Here is a 19,741-nt window from a genome sequence, read left to right on the forward strand (position 1 = left end):
ATAAAATTATCTTCTCTAGAGATTCTCTAAAATATACAGTCAGCCTTCATCAGTGAAAGGTATTTTACCTTTATTCACAACTGGAATTGACTGTATTTATGTTCCTTTGGTAGCAATAACTGAATTCAAGTGGAACAACTCCGCAAAGCAGCATTCGAGTCTCGACACAGGAGGCATCTCACAGTGAGGGCGGCTGAAGGCTAGGCTACCTGTAGCAATCCAACCATGGCAAAATTTGGACACATCTAACTGTAACAATAGAGCATTAATAAGCAGCAGGTTAGAAATGTAGATATGTGACGGTAATCACAGCAGCCCTGTAAAAGATCATGAATGGAAAATGCTCCATTCCCTCAGAGCTTCTTAAACTACAGCCCTAGCAGTTGAAACTACATTTCCCTCAAAATATTACAACTTTATTTCCGTAATATATTCAGATTATATCACTGTACATACACAAAGATTTTACGGCCAGCAGGAACATTTTAGAAAACTTTATAGAAATGTATAGTTTCAATTTCAAAGAATGAAAACAGATGCAATAAAACTACCATTTGAGGACTGTATTAACCACTATACTCTTACAACTGCTGTAACTTGTAACACCAGATAAACCAGTTTTTATATAAATCAGTTTAATGGCAATTTAAAACTTAGAAAAGTAGAAAAATGTGAGATAAAATATAACAGCAAACTGCTACCTTAAACTATACAATACACAATATTAGGTTCAGATACAAAACATGTACAAACAAACGTTAACAAAAACAACAAATCAAATGTACAAACACATGAACAAATTTAGTAAGGAAAGAACACATGTAGGTGCGAGAAACCCACCACTGAATGTGTAATTAGCCGAGATGAGAGAAGGCAGGTTTAAGGAATGGCCGTGCAGCAGTCTGGGGTGTAGGCAGAGCCATGACGCCTGGTCTTCTTGCTGCTGGAGCTGCAGCAGCAGGCCTGGCGGAGCCTCGACCCGCTCCTCGACCTGCACCTCGACCAGCAGCTTTATATCCACCTTTAGATGAAGACCAGCCCCCACTGTTCCCACTGTAAAGTAAAATATGTATTTTCAATGACTCTCATAACAGTGTGTATGATCATTCCACAACTCAAACTGTTTAAATACTTAATTATTGAAATGTTTAGGTTACTGTAACATTTAATTTTACACATTATTGATAATACAGATGAAAAATGTAATGGAACCGTATTTGATAATTGATTACTGTCTTTATAAAGCCACATATACAAACACACTTTCCCATCAAACTTTCCCATCTTGTGTCTACCTGAACAAATCCACTGTCTACTACAGTGGGGAAAATACAGTGGGCATTTGTTACACTGCAGATTTTGTCAAACACACAGCCAGGGCAACTAGATAGTTGCTCCATAAGAAGAATTTCAAGGTACTTTCCAGACCTAAAACAAACAGAAACTCTTAGTAAGGAGCTTAAACTTATTGTTGCCCAGCAACATAACAAAACCTGAAAGATCAGGGGAAGATCTATATGGAAGAATGGGCCAAAATCCCTGTTTTAATGTGTTCAAACTTGTTCAAGAACTACAGTAAACATCTGCCCTCTGTAATTGCATACAAAGGTTTTTGTACCTAATTATTTTCTCACTATAATGGATTACAGTTATTGTTTTTTGTTTCCTACTGTAATGTAATGTCATTTTATATATTCCGTTACTATCCAATTCTATCCAACACTCAGCCCATTTTATCAGAGTACACAAACTGAGATCAGTAATGCAGTGGCTCTGTCGTTATGAGAATGAGGCTTCAGTTTGTGATATTAAATATGCTCCATATAGATCTTCCCCTGATCCTTCAGGTTTTGGTATGTTAAATACTCCCATGTTGCTCTGAAACTAATTCTGACCTTTTATAGGTGTTTTGGTTGTTGTAACTCTTCCGTCTTTTGGGTTTCCTTGAATAGGGCGTTTTCTTCCTCTTCTCTCCTCGACCTGTGCTGCTCCTGAAATAAGATGACGAGCTGTCCTCTTCATCATCATACACATCATCCTCTAGGTGGTCTCGTGCAGTGTCGATCCACCCTGAGCTTTCAACCTGCTCCTCAACTTGTAGGACATAAAAGAATTGATAGTTTTGATATTTTCATTTCATAAAGGGATATTTGTTAAACAGAGTTTTGTCCCAGTAAATCCAAAACCTATTTTTTTATTACTCCCTCTTAAATGGTAAAGGTTATTACTCTTTTCTCATAATCACAGGGCAGGTATGTCACATGCATGCACGTACCAGGCAGCTGCCATTCAGTGTATTTCTGCAGCAGTTCGATAAGCTCAGCTCCGTATTTGTCCAGCTTGTCCTCAGTCACGCCATCAATCTGTAGCAGCACCTCAGGGTCAGCAGATAGAGTCTCTGCATTGAAAAAAATATATTATCCAATGCAATAAAATAAAGTGAAAGTAAGTGTTTCTTGCAAACTTGTACATAATTATGCTTGTACATACATATATATAAGCAGCAATCATCAAATTGCTTACCATCAGTTTTGGAAAATGAAAGAATGCAGGTTATATACTATGGAGACCCCAAAAGGACATAAGGGCAAAAAAAAAAAAAAAAAAATACATAGGATTTTACATGGGTGAAAAAAGGGAGGATGTGACGGTTCCCCTCAAATTAATATAAATAACTATCCCAAGATGTGATGGTTAAAAAAAATACACACACTGGCTTGTAGATGGAACCAATATGCTATTCAACATCTTTCCAAACAATTATTTAGAGGATCTGGAAGCTGATTCTGTCATTTGCACTACTCTATGACAATTAGCCACTTTATTTCACATTATTTTAAGCTTGGTCTTCATAAAAATGCAGCTACTCTTCAATAAGAATGAATGCCTCAAGTCTATCAGTGCAGTCCTTCCTCTGCACTGTTGTAAACCATGTTTCAAATGGTGCTCTTGTTTGCTAGATTTTAAATATATTAAAAAATGCTGTACTGCTACCATCTAAAGGCCACAACAGGTAAGGCAGATGGCTAAACACCTAAGTTTTTTTTACCTAATGAATTATCCCAAGATAATTAATTTAAAGGGGAAAAAATATTAATTAACCTTTTAAATATTTAGTGGTAACAGGTTGTTAAGTAGTATATAGTAGAGCTCACCAGCAATCGTTTTCAAGGTGCTTGTGGAGAAGATGTTGTAGTAGTGAAGACCAAAAACTTTGCCCAACTTCTTACACAACTCATTGAGCTCTTCCAGGCACTTTGTGACCATTTCCTCCCTCTTAGAAACATTCTTGATCACAGAGGCTTTGTGTTTCCTGATGCTGGATGCACTTTCAGTCTCATGAAATACCACCTGCAATAGAAACACATTTAAAGCAATAAGTCACCCTAACAAGTTACATATTTTAACGAATAAATCAAATCAGAAAAGAAAAAACAGTGCTGTATTAAACCATGATAATAAAATGTCTACATTACTAATCAACTTCATTAACACCCCAACAGAAGTCTACCAAATAAGAAGGCTAGGCATGATCAAACGCGGTGTAGGTAAAGAAAGTGAATTCGTAGTCCAACCTGCATGCTGCCATTTAGAACATTCATGGCTTTTTGGCCAGCAGAGATGTAGGCCACAGCCTGGCCATTATTGGTAATGTACAAGTCCTCCATCAGAACATTGTCCAGCACAAGCTTCTTAAAGAGCCTGTCTGCGTTGTGTCTGGAGTAGGCTGCTCCGTGCCCGAACATGCCCGTCTGGATCCGGGCACTTTTAGCACCTGTGGAGAAATCCCTGTTAAAATTTACTACATTTATTCTCAATGGAATTCTGTTCATTAATCTGTGAACATCTTACCTATGAAAATGTCCACCAACATGTTCAGAGTGAGTCTGTTTTGCTGTGAAGATTTGCTGTATCTGCCACCAACTTTCTGACAGTTTTCTTGTACAAACCTCACAATCTTCTTCACATCCTCAGTCACATTTCTGGCTTTGTATTGCTGAAAAAGTATAATTTAAACAATCATTACACATTTTATTAAGATTTAATAGGCCGTAATCACAAAACATACATAAAAACTTGAGCAAATGAATTATAGGAAAACGTAAAACGAGCCTTTGTGGGAAAAAAAAAACAGTCAACCAGTCACAAATTGAGTGGGTGTGCATGACCCTTGGAATAAATTATTACAGCAAAATACCATCAACAACAAACACAAAAGAAAAAAGCTATTCTGAGTGTACTTTTTTCAATAAATTGCATTTAAATGACCATATTGTATTTATTTAATTTGTTTCTCACTTATAGAGAGATTATGTTGTTTAAAAGCAGAGCTATACGTTTACAGCAGATTGTCAATGTCTCATAAATGGCACACATGCTCATGGGAGTTGTACCTGTTCTGCAAGATGTACTTCAAATTCATTCATTACAGGGGACAATGCACAGGGCTAATGACATTTTGGCACATATATTCTTGCAGCAGTTGAAATGCATCATGTATAAATCATAAAACTCATCTTAAAACTCATGGGATGATGCTAAATTGACAGAGCTCAGAAATGGAAGTTTTTCAATAAATGTTTGATTGCCAAATGTAATTTCGCTTGGTTTGATTTTTGTATAAGTTTTTTATTATTCACGGTCTTTGGTTAATAATTTTACATTAATTTTTTTTTTTTTTTAAATAGGGGGTCAAACTACACTTTGTGTTCTTTGTTTTATGTGCAAATTTGTTCTGCTCGTGTTTAATGAATGAGGCCCAATATTCAGAAGAATTAACCACAAAACTTTGTCCTTTTAAATGAAAGAAGCTTAATTGATAAAGGATGCATGAATAAGGTTCTTACGTGTGGTCTGGCACAGTTGTCACAAATGACTTCGGGATGCTCTTTACAGAAGTCAGCATTGAATTTGTTCTCGCCAAAGTAAGCAAGCAGCTGGATCCTTCGACACTCTGACACATTCTCACAGAAATGCACCATGCTGTGAAGGTTGTTCGTGTGGGTGGCTCTAGAATGATGATTGCCATCCTTATCCACTGCAATGACAGAATGCATTTCTTATTATAATTAATCGTTATAAGATCATTCTGTTTAAATGTATTATTGTCTATGCCAAAGTCAGTTTTGTAGACTAGGTCTAAATGCTCAAAATTAAACCATGTGAAATCGTTATGTTCTTTATCAGTCAATATTCACACAAGAAATATATTAGACAAAATGGAGTACATACTGGCAAGAATTCTTTTGATGCGAATAACATCACTGTAAGAATAAAAGAGAACACAGTGGGAAATCTCTCCGTCTCGGCCTGCTCTCCCCGATTCCTGGTAGTAGCCCTCCACTGACTTGGGCAGACTGGCATGGATCACATAGCGCACATCAGGCTTGTCAATGCCCATGCCAAAAGCAATTGTGGCACACATGACCTAAAGAAATCCAGTAACAGTCATAAAAGGTGTTGTAAAAGCTATTTAAAAAAAAACTTTGAATAAATAGCATTCGCAAATGTTATACTCAATGCCCTTATACATTTTCTATTTTTAGATTTCCATTTCTCTTCTCAATCTGAAGCAGGCACAATAGCATGATTTTGTTTTTTAACTAAAGATGCACTAATATTGAAATTGTGTAGAGGTTAGATCGGGCCCAAAAATTCCGAACCGACCCAGCCCGAGCCCGTGCACGTTCTGCCCGAGCCCGACCTGACCCGAACCATAAACTGTCATCATAAGACCAGAGCCCGACCCGCCCCGCCCCGCCCCGCCCCATAAACTGGCTGTTTTCGGGCTGTTTGAATGAGCGAAATATGATCAGAATTATGTTAATTAACATGGTAACATAGAAGCATAGAACTATTATTTAATTAAAATGATTTTTAAGAACAGCTAAACACAGTTCTGCAAGTCAAACGCGGAGGAGTTCACGTGCGAGAGAGAGAGAGAGAGAGAGAGAAAGAAAGAGAAAGAGAGATTTACTTGTTCTGGTGTGAGCTACTCACAGGTAAAAGTTCTCTTTGATCTCCTCGTGCTCATATTCTAGTCCCATTCATAATTCTGCAGCTCCCTCAGTGTTTTCTGTCGTATTTTGCGGCTAGCGCGAGCGCTTACTACTAACACTGCGGACCGCGAGGTGCCGCCGCGCTTGTGCCGAATCCGACTCTCTGCTGAATCCGACTCCCGCTTCGCGGACAGAATTGGCACAACACCCCCGCTGTAGAACTGCGGTAGTGAAAACAGCGCTTATAAATAAATTAGTTTAGTTTCACTTTCAGTTTTCGTTATTTTATTTTAAAATAAAAATATAATTAAAAAACAGATGCCTACATCTACATCTATTTTCTGGAGCCCGACCCGGCCCGAGGAATGTGGTGGGAAATCTCGGCCCGGATCGGGTTGGGCCTCAGGTCAGGTCGGGTTCGGGAAGAGAATTTAAGCTCTAAAATTGTGGCCGTATGCTGACTTCGAATATTCATTAAAATTAAAATAAAAAAACATTCTGTTATGAGTATTTGTTAAGGCAGCAGGCCAACAGTTTAAAATATAAAGCCAATGTACGTACATGTTTTGGATCTCTGGTGAGAATGTGTAATTGCACTAAGCATGTGTAAGAATCATTCTAAACTGGACAGGTGTGATGCGGATTCTTTTCAGAACAGATCCGATTGCAGGTTATGTTCAGTCAGAGAAAAAGAGAGAGCGAATGAGCTACTGAGCTCTGAGTTTCCCCTTTCTGAAGTCTCCATTGCTCTGCCCGCCACTCCTGCTCAGTAAAACTGAGCCGGATCCTCTTTTAGAGGCTGTACGGGTGACGCAAGTACTTTAAGACACATTTAAGAACTCCTGCGAAAAGCAACCCGACACCCCAGTTTTTAAAATAATCTATTAAGACTAAGCAGGGATGGTCGTACCATTACACTTTTACCAATAAACACAATATCTTGTATATTTAAAAATGCATCTGCTTTCTAGTTAAGAAACAATATGAAACAGAATGCCACTTTGAACTAAATAAAAAAAAAAAAAATATGCTCACTTGGCATCTATCCTGGTTGATCCATTTGTTTTGAACATATTCTCTGTCTTTGTCATTTAGCCCTGCGTGGTAAGCCAGTGCTGCAATTCCAGCTCTCTGAAGACTATCAGCCATGGTATCACAGTCATTCCTTGACAAGCAGTAGATAATCCCAGAGTCACCTACATAGAAAGTAGAAAATATTTGTTGAATGCTTAATTAGTGGACACAAATACTTAAAAAAAAAAAAAAAAAAAAACATTTACACTTTAATATAGTTTATAAATTTGATGTACGTAAAAATGTATACATCACACTCACGTGGATAATATTTCTTGATCCAGTTAATGCACTCCTCATCTACCTTCTTGGGTTTTTTAGGCAGAACAGAATATTTAAGGTTGTGTCTGTTGAAGCTCATTGTGAATCTGCACAATTTAAGAGATAGTTAGTAATGAGCATGTACTACATAAAGTATACATGTATTGATTTCTAAACATTGAATATGTTTATAAAGGTTTTTTCTATTATTTGACATTTTGGAGATACAATATGTTTTCAAAATGATATTATAGCTACAATGAGTATGAGCAATCAACCTTGAGTGATGCAGTATAAAGAATCATAAGAGTACAAATGAATAAGGTGATAATGAATTTCAGTGCACCAAGCACAGCCCAACATAAAAACTTACACTTGAGGCCGATTCATGGCCATCTGATTGAGGATATCCTTCTGCACCCGAGGTGTGGCAGTCGCTGTCAGTGCCATTATAGGAACATTGGGAAACTTTTGCCGTAACTCATGTAACCGCTTATAGTCTGGCCTGAAGTCATGTCCCCACTAAAAAAAAGAAAATAATTAATTTAAAGTAGCTGAATGTTTGCATTAGAAGTGCTGTGTATTTGCAAGAACTTGGCGATTTGATACAGATTGTGATTCAGAGGTTACGATTTAATTTATCATGATATATTGCGATTCTGGAAGCAAGGCAATATACTGCATTCTTTAGATCAACTTTAAAAAAAGAAATCAGTATAAAAAAACATATCAGCTCATTTTTATGCAAATTTGACAGTGTGATTTGGCCACTTCTTTTTTTTAATATGATGCTGCACAGTGGAATATAAAATATATGGCTACTTTATACCTGGCTGACGCAGTGGGCTTCATCAATGACAAAACGAGCAAGCAGATTTCTCTCATACAGGTTTTGCAGGGCACTTATCATCCTCCCACTTGCAGATACCTAAGGTAAAAATAATAATAATAGTAATAAAAATACACATCAATAACACAACATAGATATGAATTCCAGCCACAAAGAACAATGTACATTTCACCCAATATGCTTTGTTGCTCACATCTGATACAAGCAAAGGGCTTACATTAGTGGTTACAGTAACTGCAATTTGCATAATGCTAACAGATTTTATTATTGCTAGAAAATAAGCAATTTTAGCCAGAGTACAGTCTTTAAGATAAAAAAAAACCTACCTTTTCGGGAGTGGCATAAAGCAGTTTGATGACAGGATCTTTCTTAGAGAGCTGCATGTAGATTCGTCCAGCTTCACTCTCACTTTTATCCCCAGATAAGCTAGTCGCAGGGATCTGAGAAAGGAAAAATAGTTTTTAAGTATATATAAAAAAATAAAATAAAAAAAACCCATATCCTCATTATTGCCTATTTGTTTTTTAAATAAACCTTAAGAAGTTTTTAAGGTGAACCGTACATCCAATGTGGTAAGTTTCTGGACCTGGTCCACAATCAGAGAACGTAGAGGGGATATCACCACAGTCACTCCAGCAGACACACAGGCAGGAAGCTGGTAGCAGAGGCTTTTGCCCCCTCCTACAAAAAGAGTTGAGATCAATTCCTTGGTGAGTACAGTACCAATCAAAATTTAGACACACCTTCTTGTTCAATGGGTTTCCCCTATATTGTAAATGAAGACTGAAGTCATCAAGACTTATGAAGGAACACTTAAGTAATCATGTGGTAACTTCAAAGTGTTTAACAAACCAAAATACTCTTATCTGGGGAGCTGCTAACCTGCTGATTCTGAGGCAGGGAACTATAAAGAACGTATCCTGTTGTTTCTTGGTCTTCCATTCCTGGGGCAATCCTGATGAGAGCCAGTTTCATCATACAATTTTTGATGGTATTGGTCATTTGATGCACTTGGTTCTTAAAATCTTTCGGACTGACTGACCTTCATTTATTAAACTACTTTTTTCATTACTTTATATTACTATTAGTTCTAGCAATAATATGGATTAGAACATTACTCATAGGGCTATTCACTGTATACCAACTCTACCTCTTTACAACTTTACAACTGATGCTCTCAAACACATTAAAACAAGACATTCAACTAATTAACCTTTGATAAGTTCAGCACAGCTGTTAACTAAAATCCATTCCAGGTGACTCTACCTCAAAGCTGACTGAGAAAATGCAAAGATGTGCAAAACTGTCATTTAAGCAGGAGGTGCCTACTTTGAATAATCTAAAATATAAAATGTGTCCTGGTTGGTTTAACACATTTTTGTTTACTAAATAATTCCATGTTTTTCTTCAAAGTTTGGATGACTTTGATATTAATCTAATATGCAGAACATTTTAAAACCATGAAAAAACACTGAATTTAAGGTGTGTCAAACTTCTGACTGTACAGCAAGGGATAAATATGTTTATTTAAGGGTAAATATTATTTTATCAAAATTCAGAAGGTTAAATAGTAGATGTCTCTTATGTATCTAAGACTATTCTGTTTTGATAACCAGCAACATCCAACAATGTGTTTGCAAGGTACATGCTCTAAGTATGTTTACTATGAGACACTACACCAGAATATTTTATGAAAATATTAAATTTACACATGCTGGACTTATTTAGTCAAGTAAGATTTAAATGACCACAGATTTTTAAGCTTCTTAAGCTAATCATTTTATTTGCATCCTACAATTATTATTATTTTTTAATTTTAGAATAGTTACAAAGCAGCAGGAAAGTTAATTTTGAGCACTTTATTAGGAATACTATACTTATATTGGGAGGGGCAACCAATTTGCCCTTAAACCTTTCTATAGCATGGATTCTACACAACTTTGGACACAATTCCTTTAGGATTCTGGTTTGTGTTGACTTTATTGCTTCTTACAGGTACAGTCATTTTTCAGGTACACTGACATTCAGCAGGTGAGCTATTTGAGGTCTTGTGACTGGGTAAGTCAATGAGGAACACTGAACTGAGGACACTCATCACACCATTACACCACAAGGCAAGGTTGGGTCTCATTGATCCATGCAGTTGAGATTTTAACCCCACATCTGTGTGCCTCACAAAAATATTGATTTATCAGACAAGGAAAAAATGTCCAGTCTTCAAACATCCAGTTCTAACAATAATTAAACATGCATGTATCTGCATTATTCTATGCATTGCACTGCTACCATGAATGATTGATTAGCTAACTATATGAATAAGTGGATTTATGTAAAGGTTCGCCTAATAAAGAGCTTAGGCAATGAAATGTAATACAAACCTGTAGGCATTAAAACAAACGTGTCCTCTCCCAGCAACGTAGCATTGATGGCTTCAAGCTGATTGAAACGGAACTGATGAAGACCAAATCTCTTGTGGAAGATCTTCATCATCTCTGAAGAGTGAGGAAAGCTGAAGCCCCTAAAGCGGTCATGTGCTGGATTTCTATATGTAACCTCTGTTAAGATAAACAATAAATCACAAACAAAAATATTGAACAAAAGAAGAACAAAAGGAACAAACATTGAAAAAAGTATGTCTTCTCTCAGATACTGACCAGGGGAGGCTGGCTTAGTAGGTTTTACAACAGCCGTGGGTGTGGTGACAGTCCTTTTCTCACAGGACTTAGAGGGTCCTCCTTCATAAATTGGCTTTGGGGTTGCACTTGAACTTTTCTTTGTAGCTAATGAATCCACAGGTTCTTCATTGTATTTTGGAATATCGCTCTCATTGAAGTCGTCAATGTCAAAGTCATCATCGTAGAAGTCATCTGGCACAGTGTCCATTTCTGAATCAACATACACAGACCCTGCAGTGTTGTTCTCAACTTTATCTTCCTTATTATTTTTTATGGTCCCCACTCGCTTCTTGGGAGAGAAGAATAGGTTGGTCTGTAGTAGATCTTCAGTCTGATCATCTGTCTGTTTTAAAAGCAAACTTGATGACTCAATGTGGACATTATTTTTTTTCAGACATGTGTTTTCCTGGTCTCCTTTTGCAGCTGATTTGAGGGAAGGGTTGGGGTTCCAAGAGCCACCTGGTGTCTCCACACCATTAATAATGCAATCAGAGTCTTCAAACACACTGTTGTTGTAATCTACAGACATTGTAGATGCAAAGGACTTTCTATACTGAAAGCCTTTTAGTGCACTGTCTCCTTTGCCTGAGATCAGAGGGGTAGGAACACCAAAACTTCCTCTGTGCAGCAATCTGAAATCACAAGCGGCTCCGCTGACTGACACTGACTTTCCTGATGATGCAATCTCAGCAAGAATCCTTTTCCTGAAGACAACCATCATATTCAAATGAAGCACAATGATCAGATAACAACTGCTGCCAAAATGAACAGCAATTATTAAAAGCAACTGAGTAGTAAAGATGTCCCAATGCACTTTTTTGAATCAGAATTAAATTGGGACGATTCTACCAAGCTATTTAATTTAACAAGAACAAAAAATTTTATAAGTATTTCAAAATTCAATCAATCAATCAATGGATCCTAACAGCCCTAAATTGATTGGCATGAAATAAATATGACAATAAAATGGAATTAGCTCTGTTACTTACCTGTGAGCTCTTTGTAAAAGCAGCTCTGTGCCACAAGTCAGGGCTATGAGCTCATGCTCTGGGATTTTGTCCACTAGACAACAGATAGACTCCATGATACTGAAGAGAGCATCATCAGGCCCTAAAGAGATCAACAATAGTCCTCAGAAAGACAAGCTGGATGAAAATAGAGGTTTAAATGCTTACAAACTTCTGATGTTGGAACGTTTAGCCAAATGAATTTAAAATAATGCAGTACAGACAGCCTCTGTAGCTAATCTAATACAAATATCTTTACAAAGACAACTCCCAATTTGACTTACTTAAGTTACTGCACGTTGTGGCGCTAATCAAATGAAAAGGATAAACCTATGAAACTGACACCAATAAATCCATAATTGCTGGTATTTTTTTTAGGAGTATTTTATCCTGTTCAGTAACACATGCTGTAAAGTATCAGAGAATTGTCTAGCAATAAATCAAGTGTCAAAGAATCACAGTGTCGTGATGTCTATGTTGCTGTGGGGAAAAATGTGATATCGTATTGTGACATGCACTGTTTCTCTCCCTCATTTTACAGAGTTAAAACAAAAAAAAGAAATCCTTTTTGACAGAAATAACTTTAGAGACTTTTGTAGCAACTCAACATCCTTTTTATTATATTTAGATCAGATGAGTGTTAAAGCTATTCCAAAAGTAGTCCACAGTGGTTCTAAAGTATATTTGTGAATTTAATTTTTATAGTTACCCTTTACATCCAGGATTAATACGTATTTTGCAAAATATTTTTATTCCCTACGTTCAATACTGCTAATGCAACACAATCCTGAAACATGATGACTCCACACCTGTGCTTTAGAGCTGGTAAGTTGAGATATTTATTAAATCCTAAATCGTAAATACTTCTCCAAACATTTATGGAAAAAAAATATCTTCAGCTAAATATTCTGTAGGATACATCACATGTGGAGTTTTTTTGATGGGGTAACAATTAAGGTTTTCATGATTCATTCTAATTAGAGCGTTACAATTTGCTGACAGTAGTGTTCTACATTCATTTTGCTCCAGAGGTTGTGTTGACCACTTTGTAAATAAAAAAACAACATAACACATCACAATACAAGGGTGGCCAAACACTTGCATAAGGCTGTACATAGAGTGATGTCAGTTAAACTGAAACAGAACTTCATACCTTTTAAATCTTTAGCAGGAACATTTTGCCCTGAAAGGCTTGAGACAGAACATCTCGAAGAAGCAACACTTGCCACCTCATTTTTTATAAGGTCAGGTTTTCTATGACAAGAAAGAATATTAATTGGGGTTATTTCAACATCCTACTTTTCACAAGAAAAGCTGAACCACCAATCACAACTTAAATCACTTTATTTACTTAAATTTAATAATATTTTTTACTAATGTAAAAAGCTGCAATACGAATTACATGCAACAGGTCTTAGCACTGTTTGAGACAGCCTTTTTACATTAGACTAAATTATACAGTTACCTTTTCTCCAAAGTTGGAACAGATGGACTCTGGTCTTCTGGAATGGGTGACGGTGGAATAAAATCAAAGTCATCCTCAAGTATATCCTCTTCCTGACTGTCATCTATGTCTATGATTTTTGGACTCTTGCATTTTTGTTCATTTTCTGTAAAGACAGACAAGATTTTTTTTTTATTATTATTTAAAATAATAAAATAAAACAGAACACAAATCAATATGTATTTGCAGAACATGCACACGTTAAAAGTGAAAGAGAAACACTGACCTTCTGAATACTTGAAGTTCTCATCAGCTTTATTATGAGGTTTAATATTGTCAGTGATGCTCTCGTCCTCACTGTCAATGAGCAGTGGCTTTTGCTTAACCGCAGATAGACGCTTGGTTAGTTTGATGGGAGAATCATCTGGCTCCCCAGCAGAGATGGCATCATGTCGATCAGCACCAGAGGTGTCTGTTGGAATTTCCAAAGCTTCTCCACAAGCACCAAATGATGGTCCAACAGGCAAACTTCCATTCTCTGTTGTGTCAGCACTTTTAGCACTAGCAGCTTTAGGCGATACGTTTTTATCTAATCCAGATGTTTTTTTCACTGGAATCTGGGGGCTTTGTGATGCTCTTACTTTAGAAGGCGTTTCAAAATCATCAAGGTCATCCCAGTCATCCACAGGAATGGCAAAAGAGTCATTACCCACCAGTGATTCTGCACTTTTATCTTCATGAGTATCAGGGGGGATGGTTTCTGATTTGGCTGAAGTCTTGATGACAGACTGGATCAGAGTAGGTTTAGTCACTGCAAATGGGTTGGATGATGGGTTGATGGACTGTGTCTTGGGTTTGCTGGGTGCACTGAAGAAGTTGAATTTTGGAGGGGCTCTTTCAGGCTTCTTTGGAAATGTCAGAGGAGGTTTAGTTACTTCACAGCTGCGAGGAACATTGCCACTCCGGTTTACAAAGACATTAGAACCAATTACCTTCTCAGGGACTGCAGCTTTGCTAGTCGTTGATGTAGATGTCTTTCTGAAGCAAAATGCCCTGAAGCAGGTGAAGGAGATTTAACAATTATATCATGTAAAACATTTCTGAACATGGTACTTCTGATATATATGAACAGTTCAATACGTAAATCTGAGCCATCAAGGAAAAAACATGTAATTACTGCAAAGTTTTAACACTGTTTAGTAGAGGTGTGCCAAAAAATTGATTCACATAAGAATCTTGATTCTCATTTACTACGATTCAGAATCGATTTAAAATGTCCCAAAATCGATTCTGAGGGGCGGGTTTTAGACTGATTTTGGGCTGGGTATTTTTGTTGGACCTGGCAACCCTGGGGATAGCGCTTGTCCTTTCAAACGGAGATCTTCCAGACACACACAGAGCGTAGGTGTTTGAGAATCACCGGTAAGATGGCAGAACAAGCACTATATTACATTAGATTAACGTGTAGTTTCAATGTTTTATGGCAGAATGCTTCATAACAAGCATAAAAAAGATCGCTAGTAGTTAGTTTCAGTAACTGTTAGCTAGCTAACTAGCTAACTTTCCAGTTCCACCTTAAATAACGCTACAGGTGGCAGCGGGCTGCAGCATTTAAGGCGGAACGGAAAAATACAATAAGCTAATCAGAGCTAATTTCAGCTCCTCATCACAGAGGAATTAAGGAATGGACAATATGAATTAATTTCTCCACCTCCTGCCCCCTTTCTGAAGAAATACAACGGCCTAAAATTAACTAGTTAATCAGCAGCTGCTCCTGAACTTTAGCGCTCCACTGCTATCATCACATCAGCCCAGCAGCGTCACCTACACACCACCGCTAGTAGCCTGGTAATAAAGCAGTGTTATTTATTATTTATTTATTGTTCATTAACGTCATTGTGATATCCCAGTGATTCCTCTGTCACTGAGGACCCACATTCCTGCACATTTTATTGTTTTTGTAACACATTACCTGCTCCAGGACCAGTGTATATTATGGAGGGTTTTTTTTCAATAAGATTCATAAGCCAGAAGCAGAAATTTTTATAATTCAAATCGTTTTGAATCAAAAATCGATTTTGAATCGAATCGTGGCCCCCAAAATCGGAATCGAATCGAATCGTGAGATAGTAAACGATTCCCACCCCTACTGTTTAGTAGGTATGAATGATGATATCTGATTTATATTGGTATCGGCAGATAACTGAGTGTTCTACCAAAAAAGTGACTTAGTAGAAGTTAAAGTGTTTATTAAGCATCACTCTTAAAGAGCCACTAAACCTTGAACCATATTTTCCCCAATAATAGTTGTAACGTGTTACTTTTAAGTTATGAAACTTAACAGTTATACCAGTCCTTCTTATCTTTAAAAAAAACGCTTTTATTGTGGTCATTTCTGCCTTTGCAGCACCTTCTCAGGTTCAACTGTGTTATAAGTGAGGATAATATGTCCGTGTACTTTGGTACGCAGACACATCACAATATGCAGATCAGTCAATAAATAAAAACGCTCTCCTGCTGACAGCCAACCATCTGCGTCCCACTGCTATCAGAAGCACACGGCTGCTGCTGCAGCTCAGGCAATTAGCTCCTTCCTCTTAACCCACACATCACCCAGTGACTCTCACAAACTACTCTTTCCATTTTTTATCCTTTTTCAAATTTGAGCTGAGGGTGGAGTCAGAAAAAATCAGGGGGTTTAGTGCCCCTTTTAAATGAAAGTACCAAAGTATTCAACATGTTTATTTTTAAATATTTCAAGGAGTTTATTCTAAAATGTAGTACTCGAGTACTGAAAGTAAAATTACAGTACTGTTATGTATTTTTTACAGAAAGCAGTGGAAAGTTCTCAGAGTAAAAAGCACAATGAGAGCAGTCTGGTCTTCTTATACGATCAGCTTGATTACTTGATTCATTAAATGAAGAGCAGTTTTATCAAACCCAGTGAAAGTCCAGAACATCTACCGCTCTGGCTTTAGTGATACTGTGGGTTTGGATTGATGTTTAATATTTTTTACAATTGTAAAGAGTAATGATGACTTAAAAAATAATGTATTTTTGTACTAGTGAAATAATACTTCAGTAGAGTACAGATACAGCATTTAACTACTTAAGTACAGTAGTGAAGTAAAAATAATCCTAAAATAGATACAGAATTGTAGTATTTAAATACAGTAATGTTAGTAAAGTAACAATAATCCTCCAGTATATACAGCTACAGTATTTCAGTCCTTACGTACAGTGGTAATTAAAAATTACTCTTGTAGAGTATAGATACAGCATTTTAGTACTTAAATACAGTAACTAGGAAAGTAAAAATAATACTTCAGTAGATACAGATACAGTATTAGTACTTAAGTAGTTATAGTAGTAAAGTTAAAATAATACTCCAGTAGGTACAGCTACAGTATTTTAGTACTTAAGTACAGTAGTGAAGTAAAATAATACTCCAGTAGAGTATAGATACAGCATTTTAGTGCTTAAGTACAGTAACTAGTGAAGTAAAAATAATACTCCAGCAGATAATTACAGTATTTAAGTACAGTAGTGTAGTAGTTCTAATTCTTTAGCTTACTATATTTCTCTGGTTAGACCTGATGACAGTAAACTGGTGGCAGAAAAATACCTGTAGAATTGTTATGACAGGAGACTTACAAATGTAACCAGAGTGAAAGTATTAGATAAACTCACCCGGGTTTAGGTTTGGCCAGAGAAAGCTTGTTCTGGGCGGAGCTGACTTTACTGTGCCGCTCCAGCTGCTCTTTTAAATTGTTTTGAGGGAGAGAAAACATAGCGCGGACAGGAGAGAAACATCAGAACACACACACCGCTCAAATATCACATTACTGTTAGCTAACTGTAACGCTAGCTCTGCCGCTTTATAAAAACATGCCGATATTCAGTAAAGCAGAACTTAACTCGAACAGTTAGCTAAGCTTAGTTTGACGTTAGCTAACGCTACTGATATTCACCGCCGCTGACAGACAGACTCCCGCTGAAATCTGTTATTAGCTAGTTTAGCTCAGCGGCTAACGCTTCTACCGGTTTTCCGCCGTTAGCTGTCGGTGTGTATCAGCGCTGCAGATATCCCGTATGTTTCACCCGAAACTGAATAAAAGTCGGTTTGTTATAAGGTATTCTGAGTAATAAAATAAACAGATACCGAATTCAGTACTAATACTAAAATACACGCGCACTGTTATTGTTCACGCTAATATTGAAGTGTGTGTTTGCCGCGGGTCGTCTACTCTTCCTCTGATTGGTGGCTAAGCTACATCACAATCTGACGCGTTTCCGTCTCATTCCGGTTCGTCGGTGTTCTGTCGATGTGTACTACCCACCGATACGTGCTTCCTAAATACACTGCGCTTGCGCTAAGCTTTTTATTTTTTTATTTCTCTCTTTTTTTTTTAATAATAATTCTGTGTTTCCCTGTTTTTTATTCATTTAACCAACTGGACTCGCTGTCATTGCATAAAAGTGTACATGAAAATAAGAACGTATAAAGGTGTACACGAATAATCTCTCATTATCTTAACTTTACCCAGAGACAGTGCTTTATGCTATCCATATACAAATTACGATAGGGATACGCTTCTGGAACATCTTTAAAGGTACACTGCCCTGCACCATCTCTGGGCCAGTGGCATCGCTTTCTTTTCTCATTCCCCTTTTTCCAGACACCAGCTCTGGGAAAGAGTTGAGTGGCTACCACAGGTCATCAGATGGGCACCCACCTCTTTTAGACACATCGTCAGGGCTTGACAGCTGACAGGTAAACACCGGTGTTCTGTCGATTTGTGCTCCCCTATCAAAACCTGCTACCACGGTGTAACGCTGCCCGAATATAACAGAGTCAGGATATCGGGATATGTAAAAAGCTTAATAATAAACACGTTGCAAGCGGAAGTGTAGGTAGGATATTTGAATTACTGAAAAGATAAGATTAAAGACTGAATTTAAATTTAATATTTTAAATAGTCATTTACATTTCTGTTACACTTAGGTCAATAATTACAACAAGTTTACAATTGTTAAACAAACGCACCTGCTATCTAGTCGACAGGGTTTAAAAGCAACACAAGATAAAACTATTAAAACTACTAATTAAAAAACAGTAACTTACTCAGTTAAATCGGTAACAGAATTATTTTACCCTGATCACATATTACCACTGTTCTGAGCTGCCCCCTACTGTCTCCTTGATGGAAGTCCATTTGTGGATGGATGCTGGTGCCTGAGATTTCCTGACCAGGCATTTTCCTTTTTTTATTGTTTGAACTCACCATTGTTTGACACAGTTATTCTACTCACTTTGTTTTTCTTGTAAAAAGATTCCTTCTTTTCAGTCCTGGTGCTGCCCGGCATGGCTCCTCACTACCCTGCTGCAATGCTCTCCTGGATATCTGCATTGATCCATTTCCATTACACTTCAACACTCATGTGTCCAACACTTACTCACATTCTCATAATTCATAATTTGCCACATTAGCCATAACCCATTTTTTCTCTGCCCAGTTATTCTTGTGTTCTGTTATTTGTTGTGCGGTTCAGTGTTGACCAGAGGAGAAGAGGTTTAAGGTAATTAAATGCCTTTTCTGATAACTGCTAGGTAAATAAAGGCAGATGCTTTATAATACATTTCTAACATGGATTGTCATGAGAAACAGTTGCATATGTAATCATGAAAAATGTCATTCTCTAAATAATTTAATGAATCAAAAAAATAACAATGTAATATAATAACTAAATGGAGCCATACTTACCAATTTTCAATTTATTATAATTTTTGCCATTGATGAAAAAACATAAATTATAATAATGGAGTTTTCTGTCTGTAATGAACACAGGGGAAGACTCAAATATTATAATATAAAATCTACATTAAACATTAAATCAACAGTCTATTCTGATTAACAACAGGTCTCAATTAGTGTTATGTGTTTAATCTTTTTAAATTATTTGTAGGAAACAAAGATCAACCAAACAAAAGGTAAATTTAAACACATTTGAATGTTTATTTCAAGTTCGAATATTTCCATGGCACCAGTTACAAGGGACTATCAGAGAAACAATATATTTAAATACCGTTTCACATGGAAGGATTCCTACAGTACAAAGATGGTTTCGGAATGAATCAGACTTAACAGTAGCCGTGTTTGGCACATTATTTCATATATATATATATATATATATATATATATATATATATATATATATATATATATATATATATATATATATATATATATATATATATATATATAGTTGTTGATCTATTTATAGCTTAACAAAACGGCGACCTCTGGTGTCAAGTCGAAAAGAGATGCAGGTTACAGGGATCACAGACACAGATCTATGCATGCACACACACACACAGACACAGACACACGAGTGCATGTGCATGTGCACGCATAGCTGTTGGGGAGAGT

At 36.8% G+C, this 19,741-nt stretch overlaps 1 protein-coding gene across 4 annotated transcripts; it reads right to left on the reverse strand.

Annotated features, from left to right (window-relative positions):
• Window positions 1-49: 49 nt before the first annotated feature.
• On the reverse strand, window positions 50-17,573 carry blm (BLM RecQ like helicase). 4 transcript variants are annotated; one of them, XM_015602012.3, is made up of 22 exons: window positions 17,001-17,573; window positions 13,597-14,363; window positions 13,332-13,476; window positions 13,020-13,120; window positions 11,849-11,969; window positions 10,839-11,563; window positions 10,563-10,739; window positions 8,747-8,865; window positions 8,511-8,624; window positions 8,164-8,262; window positions 7,708-7,856; window positions 7,335-7,441; window positions 7,035-7,195; window positions 5,233-5,428; window positions 4,848-5,038; window positions 3,853-3,997; window positions 3,576-3,775; window positions 3,156-3,351; window positions 2,276-2,398; window positions 1,896-2,094; window positions 841-1,053; window positions 50-249 (listed from the first exon to the last, which is right to left on the reverse strand). In XM_015602012.3, the coding sequence occupies exons 1-21, from the start codon at window positions 17,099-17,101 to the stop codon at window positions 855-857; spliced, it is 4,335 nt and encodes a 1,444-aa protein (XP_015457498.3). In that variant the 5' UTR covers window positions 17,102-17,573; the 3' UTR covers window positions 50-249; window positions 841-854. The 4 variants fall into 4 exon arrangements, with proteins under 4 accessions (XP_015457498.3, XP_022535500.2, XP_007235740.3 ...); XM_022679779.2 differs by lacking the exon at window positions 50-249 and having other exon boundaries at window positions 401-1,053; window positions 13,597-14,212; window positions 14,303-14,363; XM_007235678.4 differs by lacking the exon at window positions 50-249 and having other exon boundaries at window positions 401-1,053; window positions 13,597-14,215; window positions 14,303-14,363.
• Window positions 17,574-19,741: the final 2,168 nt, after the last annotated feature.

The sequence above is a fragment of the Astyanax mexicanus genome, chromosome 9, assembly GCF_023375975.1.
Source record: "Astyanax mexicanus isolate ESR-SI-001 chromosome 9, AstMex3_surface, whole genome shotgun sequence".
In the NCBI taxonomy this organism is placed as follows: domain Eukaryota; kingdom Metazoa; phylum Chordata; class Actinopteri; order Characiformes; family Acestrorhamphidae; genus Astyanax; species Astyanax mexicanus.

Excerpts from the sequence above, each read along its gene's own strand:
- blm (XM_015602012.3), bottom strand. The coding sequence starts at position 17,101 with ATGTTTTCTCTCCCTCAAAACAATTTAAAAGAGCAGCTGGAGCGGCAC. Across the intron at positions 10,740-10,838 it reads TACTAAGCCAGCCTCCCCTG|AGGTTACATATAGAAATCCA; the intron begins GTCAGTATCTGA and ends TTATCTTAACAG. Across the intron at positions 3,352-3,575 it reads TTCTAAATGGCAGCATGCAG|GTGGTATTTCATGAGACTGA; the intron begins GTTGGACTACGA and ends TTTCTATTGCAG.